Source organism: Trematomus bernacchii, unplaced genomic scaffold (assembly GCF_902827165.1).
Source record: "Trematomus bernacchii unplaced genomic scaffold, fTreBer1.1, whole genome shotgun sequence".
Taxonomy (NCBI): Eukaryota; Metazoa; Chordata; class Actinopteri; order Perciformes; family Nototheniidae; genus Trematomus; species Trematomus bernacchii.
The window spans coordinates 2,475,818-2,495,206 of NW_022987593.1; the positions used below are offsets into that span (position 1 = coordinate 2,475,818).

A 19,389-nucleotide genomic window follows, 5' to 3' on the forward strand; every position below is an offset into this window, starting at 1 on the left:
TCGGGTTAATAATGTGGCCTTTTTGGCAGATTAACTAAAGGTGTGCGGCTGCTGTGGTGGGGAAAGGTGAGGCTGAATTTACAATGGGTTTTAATGGAGACATGTTGAAAGTTTTTGTCACTTCATGCCCTCAAGAGGCATTTTGTTTAATTATTTTGCTTAATTTTTTTTTTTCTTTCAAGCTACGAGATGTTTTCCGACGTTTGTCATGAAGAATTATGTCTCAGGAATGTAGGGTTTGGGAATTATGGCAGGTTTAAAAGAAAATATGAAGGCAAAATTAAATCTGTCCTCCACTGTGACATCACGCGCTCTAAAATCTGAAGAAGGCCTCTTTACCAAGGTCTGAACAATGTTTAATATCTGTAAAAGTAAGAATCAGATTTAAAAGTTGTGTTACACGAATAATGTCAGAAAGATGTGTGACATTTTAAAGTTAGAATGAGGTTTCTGAGTGAAAGTATGAAGGAGCAGTTAGCAGTTGAAGAAGGAGCAGTTAGCAGTTGAAGTTGCATGAAGATTGTTGAAGTCTGAAGAGTTCTCCATTGACTTCCATGTTAAAAATTGGATGTTTCTCTGAAATTATGAAATGTATGAATGATAAAAGTAATAGCCATTGATTCCCGACCGAGCTGAACGTTTTGAATGTCGAACGGAGTTTCTGCGATGTTCAATGTAGGAGAAGAAGCAGCGCAAAATAACCCGGCGGAATAATAAAGAATTTCGTGCGTAGCATAACAGATAGTTGGAATGCTGTGTCAGCATTCCCACTAAATTAGAAAGGAAGTGAGACCTTCTTACAAGACTTCATACAGCTTGGCTTACTGATATTGTGTGGGCTGTTGAAGGGCACTAAGCCAAATGCAGGAATTATATGCAGTGATCTGCAGAACTTTCTATAACAGTAAATGATGGGAAAAATCGTGATATTGACAACATTAATAAATACATTTGAAAAGTGCGCTTAATGTTTGAGAAGTGAATATCAAGTAAAGCAATTCCATTTTCACCTCTGTGCAGTTCACCAGATCTTATAAAGTTATGCAAATTTGGCAGAAGGCATGAAAGAATCAGAAAGATGACATGTCATACCGTTTGATACAGTCATCTCTGAAATTGTCATGGGGGTTTAGTGAAAATAGCAAGGATGAGATTAGGTTATTGTCCTGGCTCAGCAGGGAGCTTGTTCATGAGATTCTTCTCTTTTGATCTGAAGTTTATTCAGCTGACAATAGGCTGTCTAGCATCTTTCAGAACAGGGAAAGTGTTTAATTTGCAGACTCAGATGGCTGGAGGAAGACTAAGAAGAAACTGGATGATAACTGGCTTGAACTCTTTTTTAGGAGACATTACCACAGTACACCTGTAGTAGGGAATCTGACTCACAGGTAATCATTAAATGAATGCACAAATGTACAGATATTGAATTCTCAGATTATTATTGCCCCAGTATTCATAAACTAAATATGTGCAGTCCACCACAATATAATAGTCAAAACTGGAATGTTTCTTTACTATTGAATAAAAACACAATAATATATGATATAATACATACAGTATGTATGACCCACACAAACCTCGTAATGGTAACATCCAATGTTTTATTGGTTAGACGTGTGACGACTCCAAATAGGAGACAGCAAGGCCATCTAGTGGTTTGTATTGGAAAACAACCTGTCTGTTTTTTTCTTTGAATGCTTAAACCTGACGTAAGGGAGACGTGTATTCATTCAGAGCTAATAGAACACCTGGTGCTCATTGCCTGTTCCTCGTTAGCCCACACACAGCATGGCAACTGCCCCGAGATAGGACACTTCAAATAAAAATGTAATGGCCAAAAAGAAAAACACTTCTTAAATGTGTTTGGACGGTGTAAACAAGTGCCTTCTAATAATTATATAATAATAATTTCTCTTGTGCGTACATTATATAGTTATTATTAACCATCGGGGGCATTATGTGAGTAGCCTAGTTATCTTATTTAAAAACATGACCGAATTCTTCATTTTTGTTATTCCTGTGGCTGTGTTTAATATCGGTAGCCTACTGGTCAATCCGGTGGAACACAATCTTGTCATGAGATAAAATAACATAACATATTTGGATCAAGCAACTCCAAGAAAGGATTTATACGTAAACATAGAACCTTCTGGAAAATAACATCACCTATGCAGGCGATAAAACCTCTGATGGGATTTTGTACCAGATAGACTGGCACCTGCAGCGCAGTCGCAACTCCACTGGCAGACTCGGAGTGGAGATGCTCAGAGGCTCTCCAGAGCTCACAGAGCAGCGGCTTTATTATCACTGACGGTGCAGGCTGCACTGCACTGCTCACAGGACGAAAAATATATATTTTGCTGTAAAGGATTAAACCGCTCAATTGGATCAATCTTAATTTGTTGTGCAGGCTGCTGCAGTTGCATCCCTCTTGTGAAGCAGGAACTTGGTAACACTTTTTAACTTGGATATTTTGATACTTTGAATTACCAATGGATTTCTTAAACGATTCTTTTTCCCCCCTCGGAGACACAAATTCAACTACAACAACAGGTAGGTCAAGTAACCAGAGCCCCGTTATATAATCAAATTAATATCGTTACACACGTTGTTAAGAAACATAACTGCACGTTAATAAAACAGCAAATAAATACATAAATGGTACATTAGTTATTTTTCTCAACTTTATTTACTCATACACGATTGTAGTGTATATTCAGACTGGAGTCGATTCCATTCACAGTCTAATATGTTTGATGAAAAATATGAAATATGAATGCCTTAATCTCATCAATTTGTCACTGCGTGACATATCTAGAATGTGTACTTAATCAATACACATAATGTTAGTGATAGGAAATGGAAAAATGCACATCAAGTCACTGAGGTTCTGAAAAAATGTATTACACATTTCTGTGACTTTTTGGGTTTAAAATACAATCACATAACATATCTATGGCAACCTATTTAAGGTTTATATACAATTGCTAAGACCTCTGTCCCCATCATCTTCTCTGTTATTTCTAACATATGTGACAGAAATCTTTCCACACTGAAATTATCCAGCAGCCTAAATGCAAGGAATATATTAACTGATAGGTCCACGTCATAATCCACCGAAAAAACAAGTAATGATACTTTGCTCTTGCTAATTGTAATATCTAACATTGGAAATATAAATAACTGTATTACACACTGTACAATGCAAGTTTTCATATGCTTTATTTAACAGCTGCTCCCTCCTCTTCTTGTCTAAAGCTGTAGATGGGTCCCTTCACTGCAGCGCCATCCTCCCTGTCATCTTCGGCATCATCTGCTTTCTAGGTATCATGGGGAACTGTATTGTGATCTACACCATCATGAAGAAGACCAAGTGTCGTGCCAAGCAAACGGTTCCAGACATCTTTATCTTAAACTTATCAATTGTTGATCTCCTGTTTCTTCTTGGGATGCCATTCCTCATCCACCAGCTGCTGGGCAACGGCACCTGGCACTTTGGAGCCGCAATGTGCACGGTCATCACTGCGCTTGACTCCAATAGCCAGATTGTCAGTACTTACATCCTCACTGCAATGACTCTTGACCGTTACTTGGCTACAGTCCATCCCATCCGCTTCAACTACATCCGCACACCTTTTGTGGCATCGCTGGTCATTGGTCTTGTGTGGGCTTTGTCCTTACTCACTATCATCCCGGTGTGGATGTATGCAGGCCTGATGCCTCTCCCGGATGGCCTGGTGGCCTGTGCTCTCCTTCTACCTGACCCAGTCACTAGCATATACTGGTTTACACTTTATCAGTTCTTCTTGGCATTTGCTATACCTTTAGCCATCATCTGCCTGGTGTTCTTCAAAATCCTCCAGCACATGTCCGCCAGTGTGGCTCCACTGCCTCCAAGAAGTTTGAGGGTGCGCACCAGGAAGGTGACACGGATGGCAGTGGCCATCTGCCTAGCCTTCTTCGTCTGCTGGGCCCCTTACTACATCATTCAGCTGATCCACCTAGGAGTGAAGAAGCCAAGCGTAGCTTTCTCCTATGCCTACAACATAGCCATTAGCATGGGATACGCTAACAGTTGCATCAACCCATTCCTCTTCATTATTCTCAGTGAGACCTTCAAGAGGCAGTTTCTCAGGGCTGTACGCCCAGTAAATAGAAAGTTCCGTGTACACCCGAGCACCACAGATGGCGCCAGTGTGAGTGTGAGAATGATACCTGAAGGGGCTCACCAGGATCCACCCTCTGGGGAGATGCCACAGTCCAACGAGGCCCCACAATGAATCAAATCAAAAATAATTTCACCATGTATCACTGTGGATCTGTGCAAGTGTCAAGCACGACATACGGGATATTACCACAAGTACTTATATTTCTAAACAGTAATGTCTGCACATCAACTCCAATCACCATTTTATAAAAAGAAATTGTGTTATTTTTTTTTTGCCTGAATAAAAATGTTCTTTCCCATCATTGACAATCATGCAAAGGACAATTTCACTGATTGACATTGTTTTGTAAAAACTAACCAGCCTGTTCTTACTGGGGTTGAACACAGTTCAGTTTAGTGATTTACTTTAAAAATGGGAAGCACACAGAATAGTTAAAATGGCTTATTTGCTGAGCCCATCTATTCAAACATCATTTTGATTGACTTGAGTTTGCATTTGCAGCTAAGAAAAAGTCTGTTTAGCTGAATATATTAACACTTCTTACAATTTCATCAAATAAAAAATGGCAGGTAAACATTTATCTTATCAATTGCCCTAGCACACTGTAGATTCTCAATACAAAAGGTATGTTCTGACTGTATGCAAAGCAACATTAATCTGCATTTACTGGACATCTTTCAGCCCGTCTCTCAACAGACAGTTGGCAACACATTGATCATTTGAATTCCACATGATTATGTTATCTTCCTCCAGGCTAAATCCCCTCTGCTCTGCCTTGACCATGATGCAGTGAACTTTTAACCACTTCAACAGGGAACATTGTCCTTCAGATTGGATCATCATCAGTTCAAAACGTTTATAATGACTACACCTAAATACCAAGGTCACTTCCGGCCTGTCGTCAAAACTTCAATGCTGATTTATTGTCATTATGCAGCACATGGTTGCACAACAACATGCAGTTATAGTCTCTTTATGCCACATCAAAAAAGAAACTATGTGGTACCAAGTGGAGTAAATACTTAATTACATACTGTACATTAACACATCATTTACAACACATAAGTCACTTTTAATATTTGACATGTCTGTTGTTCAGAAACTATAATATAAAAGGTTATTCATATCAATCTGCACATTTATATTATATTACTGAGTGCATCCATGAAGATTAACAAGAAGCTGTTTGCAGACAGTGCTTTATTTGACTGAATTAATGGACATTCTTGTTCTTGTGTCCTTCTGTGGTTTTCTGACCAAACATCTTACTTTTGAAGAACAGAATAAAGAAGGAGTCTGAACCTAATGCTTGGAATCATATGTATCTAAAGACTGGAATACATTAGACATTACTTAGCAGAGAATAGTTCAACATGGAGACCATTATATAGCAACCCATTAGCAGCAGAACTGAGGTATGTTGTAGAAAGATTTTACAATGCTTTTCTCCTCTTTTGTATGATGCCTTTCAACCAGATGAAATGTCACTATAGAAACATTGCTGAGGAGGTAACATGAAATACGTAACTTCAAAATGAGCTTTTAACCAAATACATGTGTTTTGTTGTTGTTTAAAGCAAGAAACATATGAAAGACACAAATTGGTAAACAGAATTCACCTAAGGCCTACCGATGTGAAAAACAAAGCATACGTGACTTTTGGTTCTGTAACTCAATATACATTTGCTGTGGATGTTTTATGTTTTTGCTTTGCATGTCTGTTTGCTTATTTGTCTGTTACAGTATGAGGATATGCTAAACAAGTACCACCATTTGGCAAATTATAGACTAGTCACACCGTTTAAAATATATCCATCCAGCTCTTGTATTAGCTTTGATAGCTTGTTTTTGTTTGTCAGTTTCCTTCAGTAATTCCGCAAAAAACGGTCACATTGGAACAATGCTTGTAAATATGACTCACCACACTCAGCATGTGTAAAATAAGAGATTGTAGCCATCTTTATTTTATCAAACCCAAAGAGGAAGATAAATAAAATGTTGTTTTTTTCTAGTTCATCTAATAACATTCAACAGTTGTGATTCCTGCTGAGGAACCTCTTGAATAAATCAAATCAAATCAAATCAAGGTTTATTTATAAAGCACATTTAAAAGCGATTTTTGGTCGGGCCAAAATGCTGTACATGTAATAACTACAATCACATAAAAACACATTTCTATAATCACAATAAAAGACAATCAATTACAACAGATATTTAAAAAGAAAACACAGGGTTAAAGTCAGGAGTCGTGCTCCTGAATAAAATGAAGTGATGTTTTGCCAAGCTGTGACACTGCATTTTCAGTATCAATGCACTCTGAAATGTAAAGCCATACATATGCCGCATTGGTTTTAGATGAGCTGAAATGTCAAATCTAATAAAGAGTGCCACTTTGTCTCTGAACTGTTGTTAATGTTGTTATACTGATATTACGCTTATTTATATGTTGAATAATGATGGTGAAAATATACTTTATGTTGCAGAATGGTTGTGAATGTAAATATAAAATACATCGATCATGGAATATGAAGCTCAGGGTTAGTCAACCTTCTCGGGCCTGAAAGCCACTTTTTACACATTTTCTGTTTTTCTCACCTGTTGGATCCAAGGATGAGAAGCTCTGGTGTAGGTACTGTTGTTCTTCTTCGTTTATGAAGCAAAAGAGTGTAAAAAGCATAATTTAAAATCATGAGCGATTTTGCTTAAGTCATTGCAAAACAATGTGGGCCAATCTGTCTGTACTGTTGTGAGCACCGATTAATAAATCTAAACTGTAACAGAAATATCTAACATGTTTAAAATGTTCTCAATGCTTTGATAGCAGGCGTAAAAGTATCCAAAATATTCAACATAGTTTAAAGAGAAACTTGCCTGTAATACAGTGACGATTCTCTCTGACCAATCAGTGGTCTGCAATGTTTTAACTCTATCTTTAATATGGGTTTAGCTTGCTTACACCCTTTTGAAGGAGTTACAAAGAAAAAAGCCAAAAAAAACACAAGATTCTACATGAATCCAAAATAGAGCATGTCAAGTAGGGTACAAACCTACAATGAAATGAAAATGTTACCTAAGATAAACAGAAAAAGACAACCAAAATCAGCAGAACTAGGGGAGCAGGTGACCATCAAGGGAGTATTTTGTCCCCTTAAGCAAGCTGAAAGTTTGTATTTTAATAACTGTATTTTAAAAATTGTGAAAAGGTGTGTGTACTTCAAACTGAAAATGTCCGTTATCTTGCTCAGGAGCTCAGGACTCATCTTGCAGATGCCTCCTGTGATCTTATTTTAATTGGATTTTCACTCAAATCTTCCAGGTCTATTATTCAAACTCTGCAATCAAAACCAAAGCATTTTTTAAATGTGGTTTCTTTGCGATAATAAGACATAAAGAGCAAAAAGGTTGGGGCATTAATACATGAATTCGTAGGAGCCACTGGAGGTGGCATGAGTTAATTGAAAATCCTACTGCGTGATGATCTTGGGTGTGATGAGTAATAATGTACCAGTCGGCATGGGCGCCTATAGTTCAAATTAAGGTGTGGGTGCAAGGGGAGGTAAGACAGGGAATTTATTTATGTAATTACTGTAACACCTGAAAGTGCCATTTCCTGCAACATAGGGCCTAACTTCTGTCAGTTTCTCTCACTATAAATTGTATTTTGCACATAAACAGTATCATATAAAATTAAATCATAAACAGATGACACAGCATTTTGTGGCACCGACAAAGCATGGTAAACAAGACAGGGTTTGTATTTCAAGAGGGGTTTGGTTTGTTGCCGACATCACAGTTGACACGGACAGTCCACCCTGGTTTAACTCATGCCAAGAGATACATTGGATTGAGTCCAGAGAAAATAAATTGAGGTTAGTTTTCTATCATCACGTCCAAGTGGAGGCATGGCATCAATTCAATATACCTGAGTGAAAAACGTTTTTCTTTATCCCACAAGGTCATTTCTCAAGTGTTTCTGGGAGAAAGAAGGATTTGGTTTCCAGTTTATCAAGATGTATTTGCTGCTGCTGTGCTGACAATATTGTTTATAGTGGTTTATAAATATTTTCAAATCCAGAATGATCTATCGTTTTCAATGTCAAGTCGATAGAAAAAGTAAACCACAGAGAAACCTTTTTTACTGTACAATTATTGCATTATAGAATTAACTTTAGTATTTTTCAGTGGGCCAACAGATTCTCAATTGACCAACCAGTTTTAGAAAGGGACTTATTGTTTCTTTAAACAACCTCTAAAACATGCCAAAATCAGAAAGAATTATCTGACGCTTTGGCAACACAATTTACTGCCAAATCTGCCTTCAGACAGAGGCGCCTGGAGCAAACCCATGGCCCGAACAAAGTGACACAGCAGTCACAGCAGTGTGTGCTACCTGTGGCAGGAGCACAGAGCAAAGGCACAAACCTGCCTCCAGTCAACATCATCGCAGATATTGACCCAAAGCAAATGTGAAATCCCTTCAACCCCGACACAAACACCCACAATTTATTTTTATTTTGTATTCATCTATTCAATTGTCATACATGAACAATCATACATTTGACATACAACAGACAAAGTCCAGGGGCAGACATACAAAGCAACAAGACATTACATACAGTAAATAAAGAAAAAATTAAAAAAGGAAAGAAAATACATTTTGATACTTGATAAATATCAAATTAGTTTGATTGCCTTCTTATTCCTAATGTTTTAAATAGTGCTAATATACTGTTTAAATTCTTGATTGAAATGTACTGTACAAAATGTGGTTTGGAGTCAGCCCATTTCTTTTTATGGATAAGAAATGTCCCTAAAAATACAATTAACTGCACAAAAAAAACAAAATCTGACACAAAAACACAATATGTAACACATTTATACCATTGATCCGATGCACAATCGTTTGAGTGCTGCTGTAGCAATAGTTATGGGCGTATAGTGAACCATGCGTGTTGAGGCTACTTGAACAGTATATTGCACTCAATCTTTACTTTACTGTAAAGGGTTAGGGTTAGGGTTCTCCCCACAGAACAAGGTGTTTTAGAAATATATTTTAGCTGGTAGAGATGTTAATACCAAATGTCACATAATGACTAATGGTTGCAGCAGAATATGCAGTACAAGTATGGGATGTCATTAGGTGGGAGAATGATTTTCTCGGTAAACAATCTGCAAATAAAGATGTACCATAAACACCTATTTATGTTCTGGCCTTGGGATGCTGTGCAAAGAAAAATGGTTTTGCTACTTGAAAAGCTGTTCGCTCTAACCCTAACCCTGACACAATAACCATGTTAGCCTTCACTTATAATCCTTACACATAAGAATACTATTTATAAGTACAAAATGACCACTTGCATATCAACTCATGAAGAAAGCTTGTTTCTCAGAACTATATCTAAGAATCTGACTACAAACTCTCAAACACATTCAAACATGGCTCCAAATTTACTTAAATTCATCAAGTCTTCTCTGTGTTCTGACATTTTGTTTCACCATAATAATAATAATAATAATACATTTAATTTATATAGCGCTTCTCATCTGCCAAGACAAATCTCGAAGCGCTTCACAGCAAAGGACACTGATACAATTTGAAAGGCATGTGAGAAAAATAACGGGTACCACTTTACAATAAGACTACCCTTATAAAGGATTCATAAAGGGTTTATAGTTAGGTTATGAATTAGGTTGTAAACACTTTATTAATCATTAAGAACCATTTATAAACCAGTTCTAACATAGTTTTCATACATCAACACAGGCTCACTATTTGGCAAGATGACTAAGCCTTATATTGGCTACCTAGCTTACTTCGTCTTCTTCATCAGCCAGCATCCTTGGTATCTGTTGTTCACTGAGTTGATTCTCCCCCCATCCATCTTGATGTTTCTTGGCATCTCTTTATGACCATTTATTCATGAGTTACTAACATTTATAACTGCCAAAAGGGAGCCTTATTGTAAAGTGTTAAACACATCACCATTTATTAATGAGTTACTACCATATATAATTTCTTTAAGTTATATTAAGCCTTAAGGCAAGGGTGTAACTTTGGTTTGAGAAGTGGGGGGGACACAAAACAGGGGATCCTCCGCAATGAAAAATGTTCTCAATTTAATTTAATTTCCTGCCTTTCTACAAATATATTAGGGACTATAGTGTTAACAAATCCAAGAAAAATGTGTAGTGTATATAATGAGTGTGCACACTTATCTAGTATCCTATCCATGTGAACCTGTTTTATTTGTGATGACCTCACATCCTCTAGGGGGGTCCCGGGGCATGCACCCCGGGAAGATTTGTTTTCTTTAAATCGAAGCTAAATGCATCAATCTGGTGCACAAATGAAGAGATGTATGGATACAGTTCTCAACACTCATATAAAACAGAACTGTATATATTTCAATACTCAAAAAAACATTAGAATATGCTCACAAGCAATAACAAATCATTGATAAACTCCTCTCTATATCTTTATCTTACCTAGTCTGCTTTCTTCCTTTTTATTTATGCATATTTGACTAATCACTCCCCTTTGAAACTGTGTTTTTTTATTTTTGTACTGACCTATAGAGTGGCGAAGTCCCTCCCCTTCCGGTGGACCTCCATGGGACCTTATTTCGGAAAAATGATGTATTGAAGTCAATGGAGAGAGAAAGATTATCTTTCGATCCCGTTTGAATTGTGCCACGAATCACACATATGATGTTTGTCAATTTAAAAGATAATTTTGCAAGTCAAAAAAAAAAAAAAGTGTCGTAAAACTGTGAAGTAACACATTTGTTTGTGTGAAACGCTCAATGAACTACATCTCTGGTCAACAACACACGTCACCAAGATGGCCGTCACTACTGTCTTGTCAACAAAACGATTGACTACCCTCACTATCACCACAATGAAACACGTCCTGAAGAATGTCATGCAAAGCTGCCTGCCTGCCTTCCTTTGATTCTCTCTGAACTGCCTGGTCGTTTTAATGTTTAATGTCAACCATTTGTGCAGATAGCATGAAGTAGAAAAGATCGCTAGCGTTAGCGTTAGCATTTCTCCCCCGGGCTTAAATTGTGTATTATAGAATGACCACACCGGTGACAGTACTCTTCAAAAGCCGCGTTCACACCAAGTACTTTCCTGTACTTAGTTCCGGCACTAAGAGCCCTGGCGCTTTTAACCCCAGGGCACTTAGTACAGATCGCATTCACACCGGAGTACTTTTCCCTGAGGGAAGATTACAAGTACAGTAGGTGGCGGTAAGCACCTTAAAGTTGTTTGCAATCCGCTACAAAACAAGAGAAGAAGAAGAAGAAAAACTTCCCGCGTATACTGTCTGTTGTTTACCTTCCGACCTCAGACATGATGGAGATGGAGTCGACTGAAGTTGTGCTGTTTGTGCTCATGTTATACAGCTTTGTAACTTCGTTAATGCGGCCAGAGCCTGAGCCTATTAGGCGTCCGACAAAAATCCGGAGCCGCCACACGTCGAATGCTATAATCGCAAAGTTTCTTCAGCATCAAAGGCAGTTCAAAAGCTTTAGGAAAAGGATTGGCCGACGGAAAGCACACATGATTGCCATGTTTCACCGTAGGATGGCTGATACAGGATCTGTTTAATCGCCATGTCGGTTTTCTTTATTGCACTCTCAAGACATAACATTAAATAGAAATATTTTAAATGTAACTAAAGTGTCAGTTGTACATGTCAGTAAACATTGTCAATATAAAATAAAGTGTCAGTTGTACTATATAATAACAGTAATAACAATATAAAATAAACTCCCAGGTGTAGGGAGTCTCAGCAGCAAACCCACCTTTATTATATATCTTCCTGAGACCCACTGCATCCGTCTGCCATAAACACTATGCAAACATACATGTTAGTTTTGGCCCATAGTGGACTCCATGTTGTGTTGTGTGAAATGGGGGGGAATTAAAAGTTTAGGTCAAATAATATTTAAAATTATATAAATTGTCATATTTGTGTATGTGCCCCTGCCATTCCCCCACAAGGTTGCAACATTGATGATAAATAAATGACAAATAAAGCTTTGCCAGTTTATAACCGATGAAACATGATGGTATCAGAATAATCACTTACATGTGATGTATAGGATGCTACACAGGTCACAAAAGATAAAGTGTCAGGAGAAATAAGCTTAATCGCCATGTCGGTTTTCTTTATTGCACTCTCAAGACATAACATTAAATAGAACAATTTTAAATGTAAATAAAGTGTCAGTTGTACATGTCAGTAAACATTATATATAAAATAAAGTCATAACAGTAATAACAATATAAAATAAACTGTCCCAGGTGTAGGGATATTCTCAGCAGCATACACACCTTAGTGCAACGTTGTGTGTCGTGTGTCAGTATTTACAAAAACTATACCAAATAAACTGTTATTAAATGCAGTTTGTCGCTCATCCTGCCGCTGCGCCGACGCTTCCTCATGGCGCAGCGCCCACACTTCATCCTGGTGCTGCTGGCGCTCCATCTGCTGCTTGAACACTTCTGCCTGGCGCTCCATCGAGGTGAGCATCTTGTCCTCCGTTTCCTGGGCCTTGGTGAACAGCACCATCTGATCTCCACGCAGCGACTCATTCACCACGGCACGCCGGTCCTCCAACGCCTGGGCGGTGTCAAAGAAATTCGCATCCCGTGTCCGCTTTCCTAAGAGGGGAAAATAAGCAATATACAAGATCTGTTTAGTCGCCATGTAGTTTTACAACATACTAGGAATGTGTTTTTTGTATTTTCACAAATAGAATTAAGGTTTCACAAATCTGAAACTGTGTTATAAAGAATCTTTTGACTCTCTGGGATAATCCAGTCCAGATTTGATGAGTCTAGGTATAGTGGTTTTAGATCAGGACCTGGTCTAATGTGGTCTACATGTAAAAAAGCACTGAAATCTCCCTTTTTTGTATTTTCACAAATAGAATTAAGGTTTCACAAATCTGAAACTGTGTTATAAAGAATGTTTGGCCTCTCTGGGATAATCCAGTCCAAATAAATCGGCTATGCAGCGATTTAAGAGGTTCAAACACGGAGGATTGTTCCTTTTTGAAGAGTGCTTCATGTATGCTTGAACTTTGTTTAATGTTGTTGAGGCAAGTTAAACATAAAATATGATGAATATTATGAAATAAACATGATTGTGAACATCAGTTCGATGCGTAACGTTCTTTCAAGACAAAGTTACAGTGTGTGTACCTTTGCGTTTGGTTGCTGGTAAGGAGGACGACCAAGAACTGTGATCTAGAATGCAAAGTTCGCTTGTTTCCAATCCCGAGAGTTGTCCATCCTCGCCTGAAACAGACGATTAGTGCCATGAGTTAGTGAAGCAAATTACAGAAACACTGCACAGTTATTCACAAGTCAAAACGTTTTCATAGCGGCGGAGAATATCTAGCTAGCTAGATGTAGCTAGCTCGGGGCCGGTGTTAGCCTATTATGGCTAGCATGGCTAGCTTGATCTACTGAGCAAATAAAAGTACATCTGAGACCATTATTGTGCAGATTAAAACCCCAGTGCATGTAGTTGATTTTACCTTCGTCGTGGTAGTCATCGTTGGCCACTGAATCCGCCGTTTGTAGTCCTGAGTTTCTTTATATTTAGCCGGCTGTGCACAATTCCCAGGTCGAGTGAAAGCTACCGAACTGGCTTCAGTAGCTTTCCCTGGGTCGCGTCTTCGGCGTAGATCTCCAGAAGCGCCGACACCTCCTCATCATTTCTTGATGCTTGCCATAACTGCTTTCAAAAACAAACACAACGCACGGAGCGTTGTGTTTTTGTAGCGAGGAAAAACAATGGCGTCTCCACACAACATTTTCAGAGTTGTACGGGCGTGGTTTGCAATTCGCCCAGCCAATCAGCACTGGGGCACTTTTGGAGCACTTTTCACCCACAGAAAAGTACGCTCTCTGAGCTGGCTCTAAAAATGGGGGCAAAAGTACCCGAGATTAAGTACGATTTTTGGTGTGAACGCGACATAAGGGGTACTCACGGAACTAAAACGCGAAAAGTACGGTGAAAGTACTCCGGTGTGAACGCGGCTAAAGGGTTCACGAAATATGACTACTACTCTTACGGTTTAACATTTTGGGTTACTTAATGTTACTTCATGTTAAGGCTAATAAAAATGACAAGGCTGTAATGCTAACTAACGTGCTAGCTACTAGCTAGGTAGCTAACTTGATCAAGCTACTCCTGGTCCTTTCATCAGACGGGAAGCAAAAGAACGAGCAAGACCCATTGCTGGTATGATAACAACCTGGTACTAAGCACACAGGCATCTTGTTAAAGTTATCTTATCTTAGCCAGCGCCATATAGATAGATTCTATCTATATGGCGTTATCTTATCTTAGCTATCTCTATTTTAGTGGAGGAAAACAATTGTGACATCACTTACGCGACTCTGGGATTTGTAGTCTTTCTAGTTGCGTATTTTTCATAGTCTTATATTTCAACAGTTTTACGACAAACTGTGACTTTTTTGACATGGAAATGATTTTTTAAGATTGACAAACATCATATGTGTAATTCATGGCACAATTCAAACGGGATCGATACGTTTTCTCTCTCCATTGACTTCAATACATTATTTTTCCGAAATAAGGTCCCATGGACCGGAAGTAGATGGGCATGACTTCGCCACTATAGATAGTACACATTGGAAGGATTTCTTAACTTATTTTATATACAACTAATATTACATAGATGGAAATATTTGTTTACATAGATGACCAAACCGTTTGAGACCCACTGAGATAACTAGACTAAAGTTTACAATCTAATCGCTCAGCGAGTCCTTTACCTCCCTGAGCTGACGTTATCTCTCTCAGTCCGACAGGAGAGAGCTCTCCCTCTCCTTATTGTTGAAACAGCTACTAATCTCCGTTAGCTCCGAGCTAGCACCAAATGCTAACAACAACCCAATCCTCTGTGACGATGACCGCTTGCGTAAAAAAATAAATAATAAACACATTTAAAAAGTGGGGGGGACACAAATGGGATTTTGAAAAGTGGGGGGGACATGTCCCCCCTGTCCCCAGTGGAAATTACGCCCATGCTTAAAGGTATATATGCATAAATTAAGGCGTGGACACATTGAGTGACAGGTCTGTCCAGTGACTGCTGCTGTTAGCTTTCTGTCTCTCTGCTAGCTGCTCCGTGATGCTACAGGGGCTCAGCCTGCTCAACTCATCCGGGGAACATAACTTGAACTCGGCCGTGTTTGATGTGCTGGTGCCTTGTGGACTATTCTTCATGCTTATATCGGACTATTGTGACTCACTCTGCGGTTAAAACAGACGGTGCATGAATGCGGTTTTGCGGTAAGTGAAAGTGAGTATTTCTTTTGTGTTGCATATGTTTTTAGTCAGCTAACGTTAATGAATGTTAAGGCTTGGGTTAGCATGTAAGCGAGTGGTAGCTACATCTGTGCTAACGGTGCTAATCGTAGCCTCCAAGTTAAAACATAATAGAGAAGTGTTAAAGGGGACCTATTATACTCTTTTTCATCAATATATTATAGGTCTCAGATATATACAAAACCTGTCTCTGAAGTGTTTGGCTCGAAATACCAAACAGATCGTGCATTGTAGCATCCCATAATCCCCTCTGTTTCAGCCCTGTTTCAAAAGTGCTGATTCTCTGTTTGTTACTTTAGATGAAAATAAGGAGCCACTCCCCACGCCCCTCTGAGAAATATTTGGTTAAAAAGAACACAATGGTGCTCTAGGAGGAGGTTCAGGTGATAAGGTGGGGGGGGGGGGGGGGGGGGGGGGGGGGGGGGGGGGGTTGTTACCTTGGTTGGTGATTAGTTAATGGTTACACAAGCCAAAACATCATTATGACATCATAAAGTGGCCAAAATCTGATCAGCTTTATGGATACTTGTAAATGTCTATAACTATGTAAATGTATCCTGTAAATATAATGTATGATGTCCTTTATTGTTTTATGTTTCATGTGGAACCTATATGCTGCAGGTCTCCCTTGAAAAAGAGATCTATGATCTCAATGGGACCATCTGGTTAAATAAAGGTTTGATATGAGCTCATTTTCAGACAGGTTTTTATATAAATGGATCAGGACAAAAAGTGAGCGAATCTTTTTTCCTGAAACTTTCAGAATCTCTTTACACAGAGGGGACACATGTTGTTGTATAAAAGACGTGAAAAAGTGGATTTTGCCTAATAGGTCCCCTAGGGTGGTCCTTCAAATTGAAAGTCGGAAAGTCTAAGCTCCAACCCCCAAAATGCATTCTATTAGTCAAGAAAACTCTCCTGGTGAATTTTTTCCTCAATCTGACAACATGTACCCCTCCCTCATCAACCTTGAAGTTTAGCCTCAGTTGCAGCACCGTGGCTGCTGGTGTGGCAGCCCAGGTCGATGAGGGAGGGGTACATGTTGTCAGATTGAGGAAAAAATTCACCAGGAGAGTTTTCTTGACTAATAGAATAACCTAATTAATAAATGAATTACAAACTATTCGTAAACCCTTTATAAAGGTAGTCTTATTGTAAAGTGGTACTGATTTATTTATGGAATATACAGTAGGTTTGAGTAACAAAAGACCTTACAAAACTATTAGGTCAATTAATGTGTTTTAAAATGTGTATATCCAGAATTCTATTTTCATAGTATGTTTTCCTCATAGCCATATCCGTTGATGGAAATGTACTGGACAAAGCGTACATTTATATATATCAGAATGACTCAGTGTTCTTTCTTTGCACAAGTTGCCTTGGTGAAAGCAGAAGAGGAGTATAAAAAGAAACAGCAAAAAACTCTCAGGTCAGTCTCATCTGTAGTTGATCCCCCACCATGACCTCATCCGCAGCGCTATCACCTCCAACATCTCACACTGCCAAATCCTCTCAGCAATTGTCGGTGGCTTTATCATACACCCAGCAGGAGAATAAGAGAATATTTAGCTTCTTCCTTTGAGAAAGGCCCAAGATACTCACCTCCAAAGCTTCCCCATTAAAGTGTTAAGATTGAGAGTTGCCCAATTGTAAGAGACCCTGTATTTTCATGGTTGTCAGATGGTCAGAAGACATTTTCAATACATTTGATAGGAAGAAGACGTTAGACGTTGATATACGATACGAAAGATATACTTTATTGTCCCCGTAAGGAAATTATACAAACATAGTAAACATTAAGAGACATACACATATCATCACTCATACACCGTTTGAACAAACACAATACACAGACGCACATACTGACAATGGCGACCTATTGCACAACCCTCATGGCCAACATTTAAAAAGTACATTTCATTACATTTCACTACATTTCATTTCATGTGAATGTTAAGAAGCTTAATGGACATAGGTAGGAATGAGTGCTTATAGCGGTTCAGCCTGCTCTTGGGAACCCTGAATCTTCTACCAGAAGGTAGGAGCTGGAATTCTGGGTGGAGTATGTTGGTGGGATCAGACACAATTTGTTGTGCCTGTCTGATAATGGACTGCTCATATATATTTTGGAGAGATGGGTGTTTTTTAACCCCCATAATTTTCATAGCAGTCTGTACCAGGCGAGCGATCTGTGACTTTGACTGCACTGTCAAGTTACCATACCAGGCAGTAATACCATACCTAATGATGCTCTCCAACACTGCATGATAGAACAGTAACATGAACTTCTGGTCGACTCCGAAAGCCGACGTAGAAAGTACAACCGCTGTTGAAGTCTAGAGCACAGACCTTCAACATGCGCCTTCCAGCTGAGTGCTATCTATATGAACACCAAGGTACTTATAGGAGCTGACCTGAGCTATGGGTTCATTGTGGATAACCACCGGCCTAAGGTCAAAATAAAGGTTAAATAAATGTTAACTAGGTAAAATAAGATAGGAATGAACAACAAAAATAAAATATGTTACATTTATTTGTTATTGGCTATGGTAGGTTATTGGTTATGTTCACATACTTATTTGATAATTAAAATGTAAACCGATCATTTTCATTTGGGTGTTTTAGAGTTGTACCCCCTAGATCTAGTCTCTAGTAATTCTGCTCAAAGTGCACCAGATTAAAGCATTTTACTTTAAAATGTTAAAAAACATCTTTCCGGGGGGGCATGCCCCCGGACCCCCCTAGAGGATGTGACTTCCACCCCCCAATTAAAACATGTTCATACAATGCTGAATACATTTGAAACCTTCTTTATGTATATAACCAACATGTCAATACGTTTCAGTTGTTGTAGTGTATTGGTCTTTTGTTGAGATTTTATATTTTATTCATATTGTGTATTGCTTGGAGGGGGGGGGGGGGTTTGGGGCACCAAATCATAATCTTGCCTAGGGCACCAAAATGTCTAGGGCCGGCCCTGTCTGAGAGGGCATTGTTGACCCTGACGTGCTGAGTGCGATTGGTTAAAAATGAAAAATACCATTTCAAGATAAAAGGATTTATACTGATCTTTATCAGTTTTTGAAGCAAGATGTGAGGCTGCAGTGTGTTAAAAGCCGAGCTAAAATCCACAAACAGTAGGCGTACATATGCCTTAGGGTCTTCCAGGTGTTTAGTGACCAGGTGTGTGATACTATTTAGAGCATCGTCTGTGCCACGCCCTTGCTTGTAGGCAAACTGAAAAGGGTCTACTCTAAATATACATCTACCTCTTTCTTTAGCAGCAGCACCATGATCCTCTCAAAACATTTCATGACAATGGATGTCAATGCAATAGGCCTAAAATCATTGTTTACCTTTGGACAAGGTTTTTTGGGGACAGGTTTTATTATAGATTTTTTCCAGAGGGTGGGGATGGTGTGAAGATCAACAGATTTTTGAAATATGGGACACCATGCTGATGTCAGTTCTTCTGCAAATGTTTTGAGAAGGAAAGCAGAGATGCCATCTGGCCCTGTGACCTTCTTAGTACAGGTGTGTTTGAAAAGTGATTGGACCTTTAAAGGGTCAATCAGCACCCTTTCATCCTGGTCAGTAGCAGAGATTGTCTCTAAGATGTCTGTACATTCAGAGGAGAAGTCCTGGGTTTCAAATCTCATGTAAAAGTCATTCAGTTCATTTGCTTTTTGCAGGTCATCAGAGGTACAGATAGTTTTTTTAGCTGGAGTCATATTTGTGATTGCCTTCATAGTGTCCCTTGGAGTATAAAAGTTCTGTAAAATAATTTCCTTAAGTCTCCTTCTAGCTTCTCTAAGCATGTGATTAAGCTCCTTTTGCGTTTTA

At 38.7% G+C, this 19,389-nt stretch overlaps 1 protein-coding gene across 1 annotated transcript; it reads left to right on the forward strand.

Moving 5' to 3' along the window:
* Positions 1–2,445: 2,445 nt before the first annotated feature.
* On the forward strand, positions 2,446–4,367 carry mchr1a (melanin-concentrating hormone receptor 1a). The gene is made up of 2 exons (XM_034130455.1): positions 2,446–2,553; positions 3,259–4,367. Exons 1-2 carry the CDS (start codon positions 2,493–2,495, stop codon positions 4,278–4,280), a joined length of 1,083 nt encoding a protein of 360 aa, XP_033986346.1. The 5' UTR covers positions 2,446–2,492; the 3' UTR covers positions 4,281–4,367.
* The last annotated feature ends 15,022 nt before the right edge of the window (positions 4,368–19,389 follow it).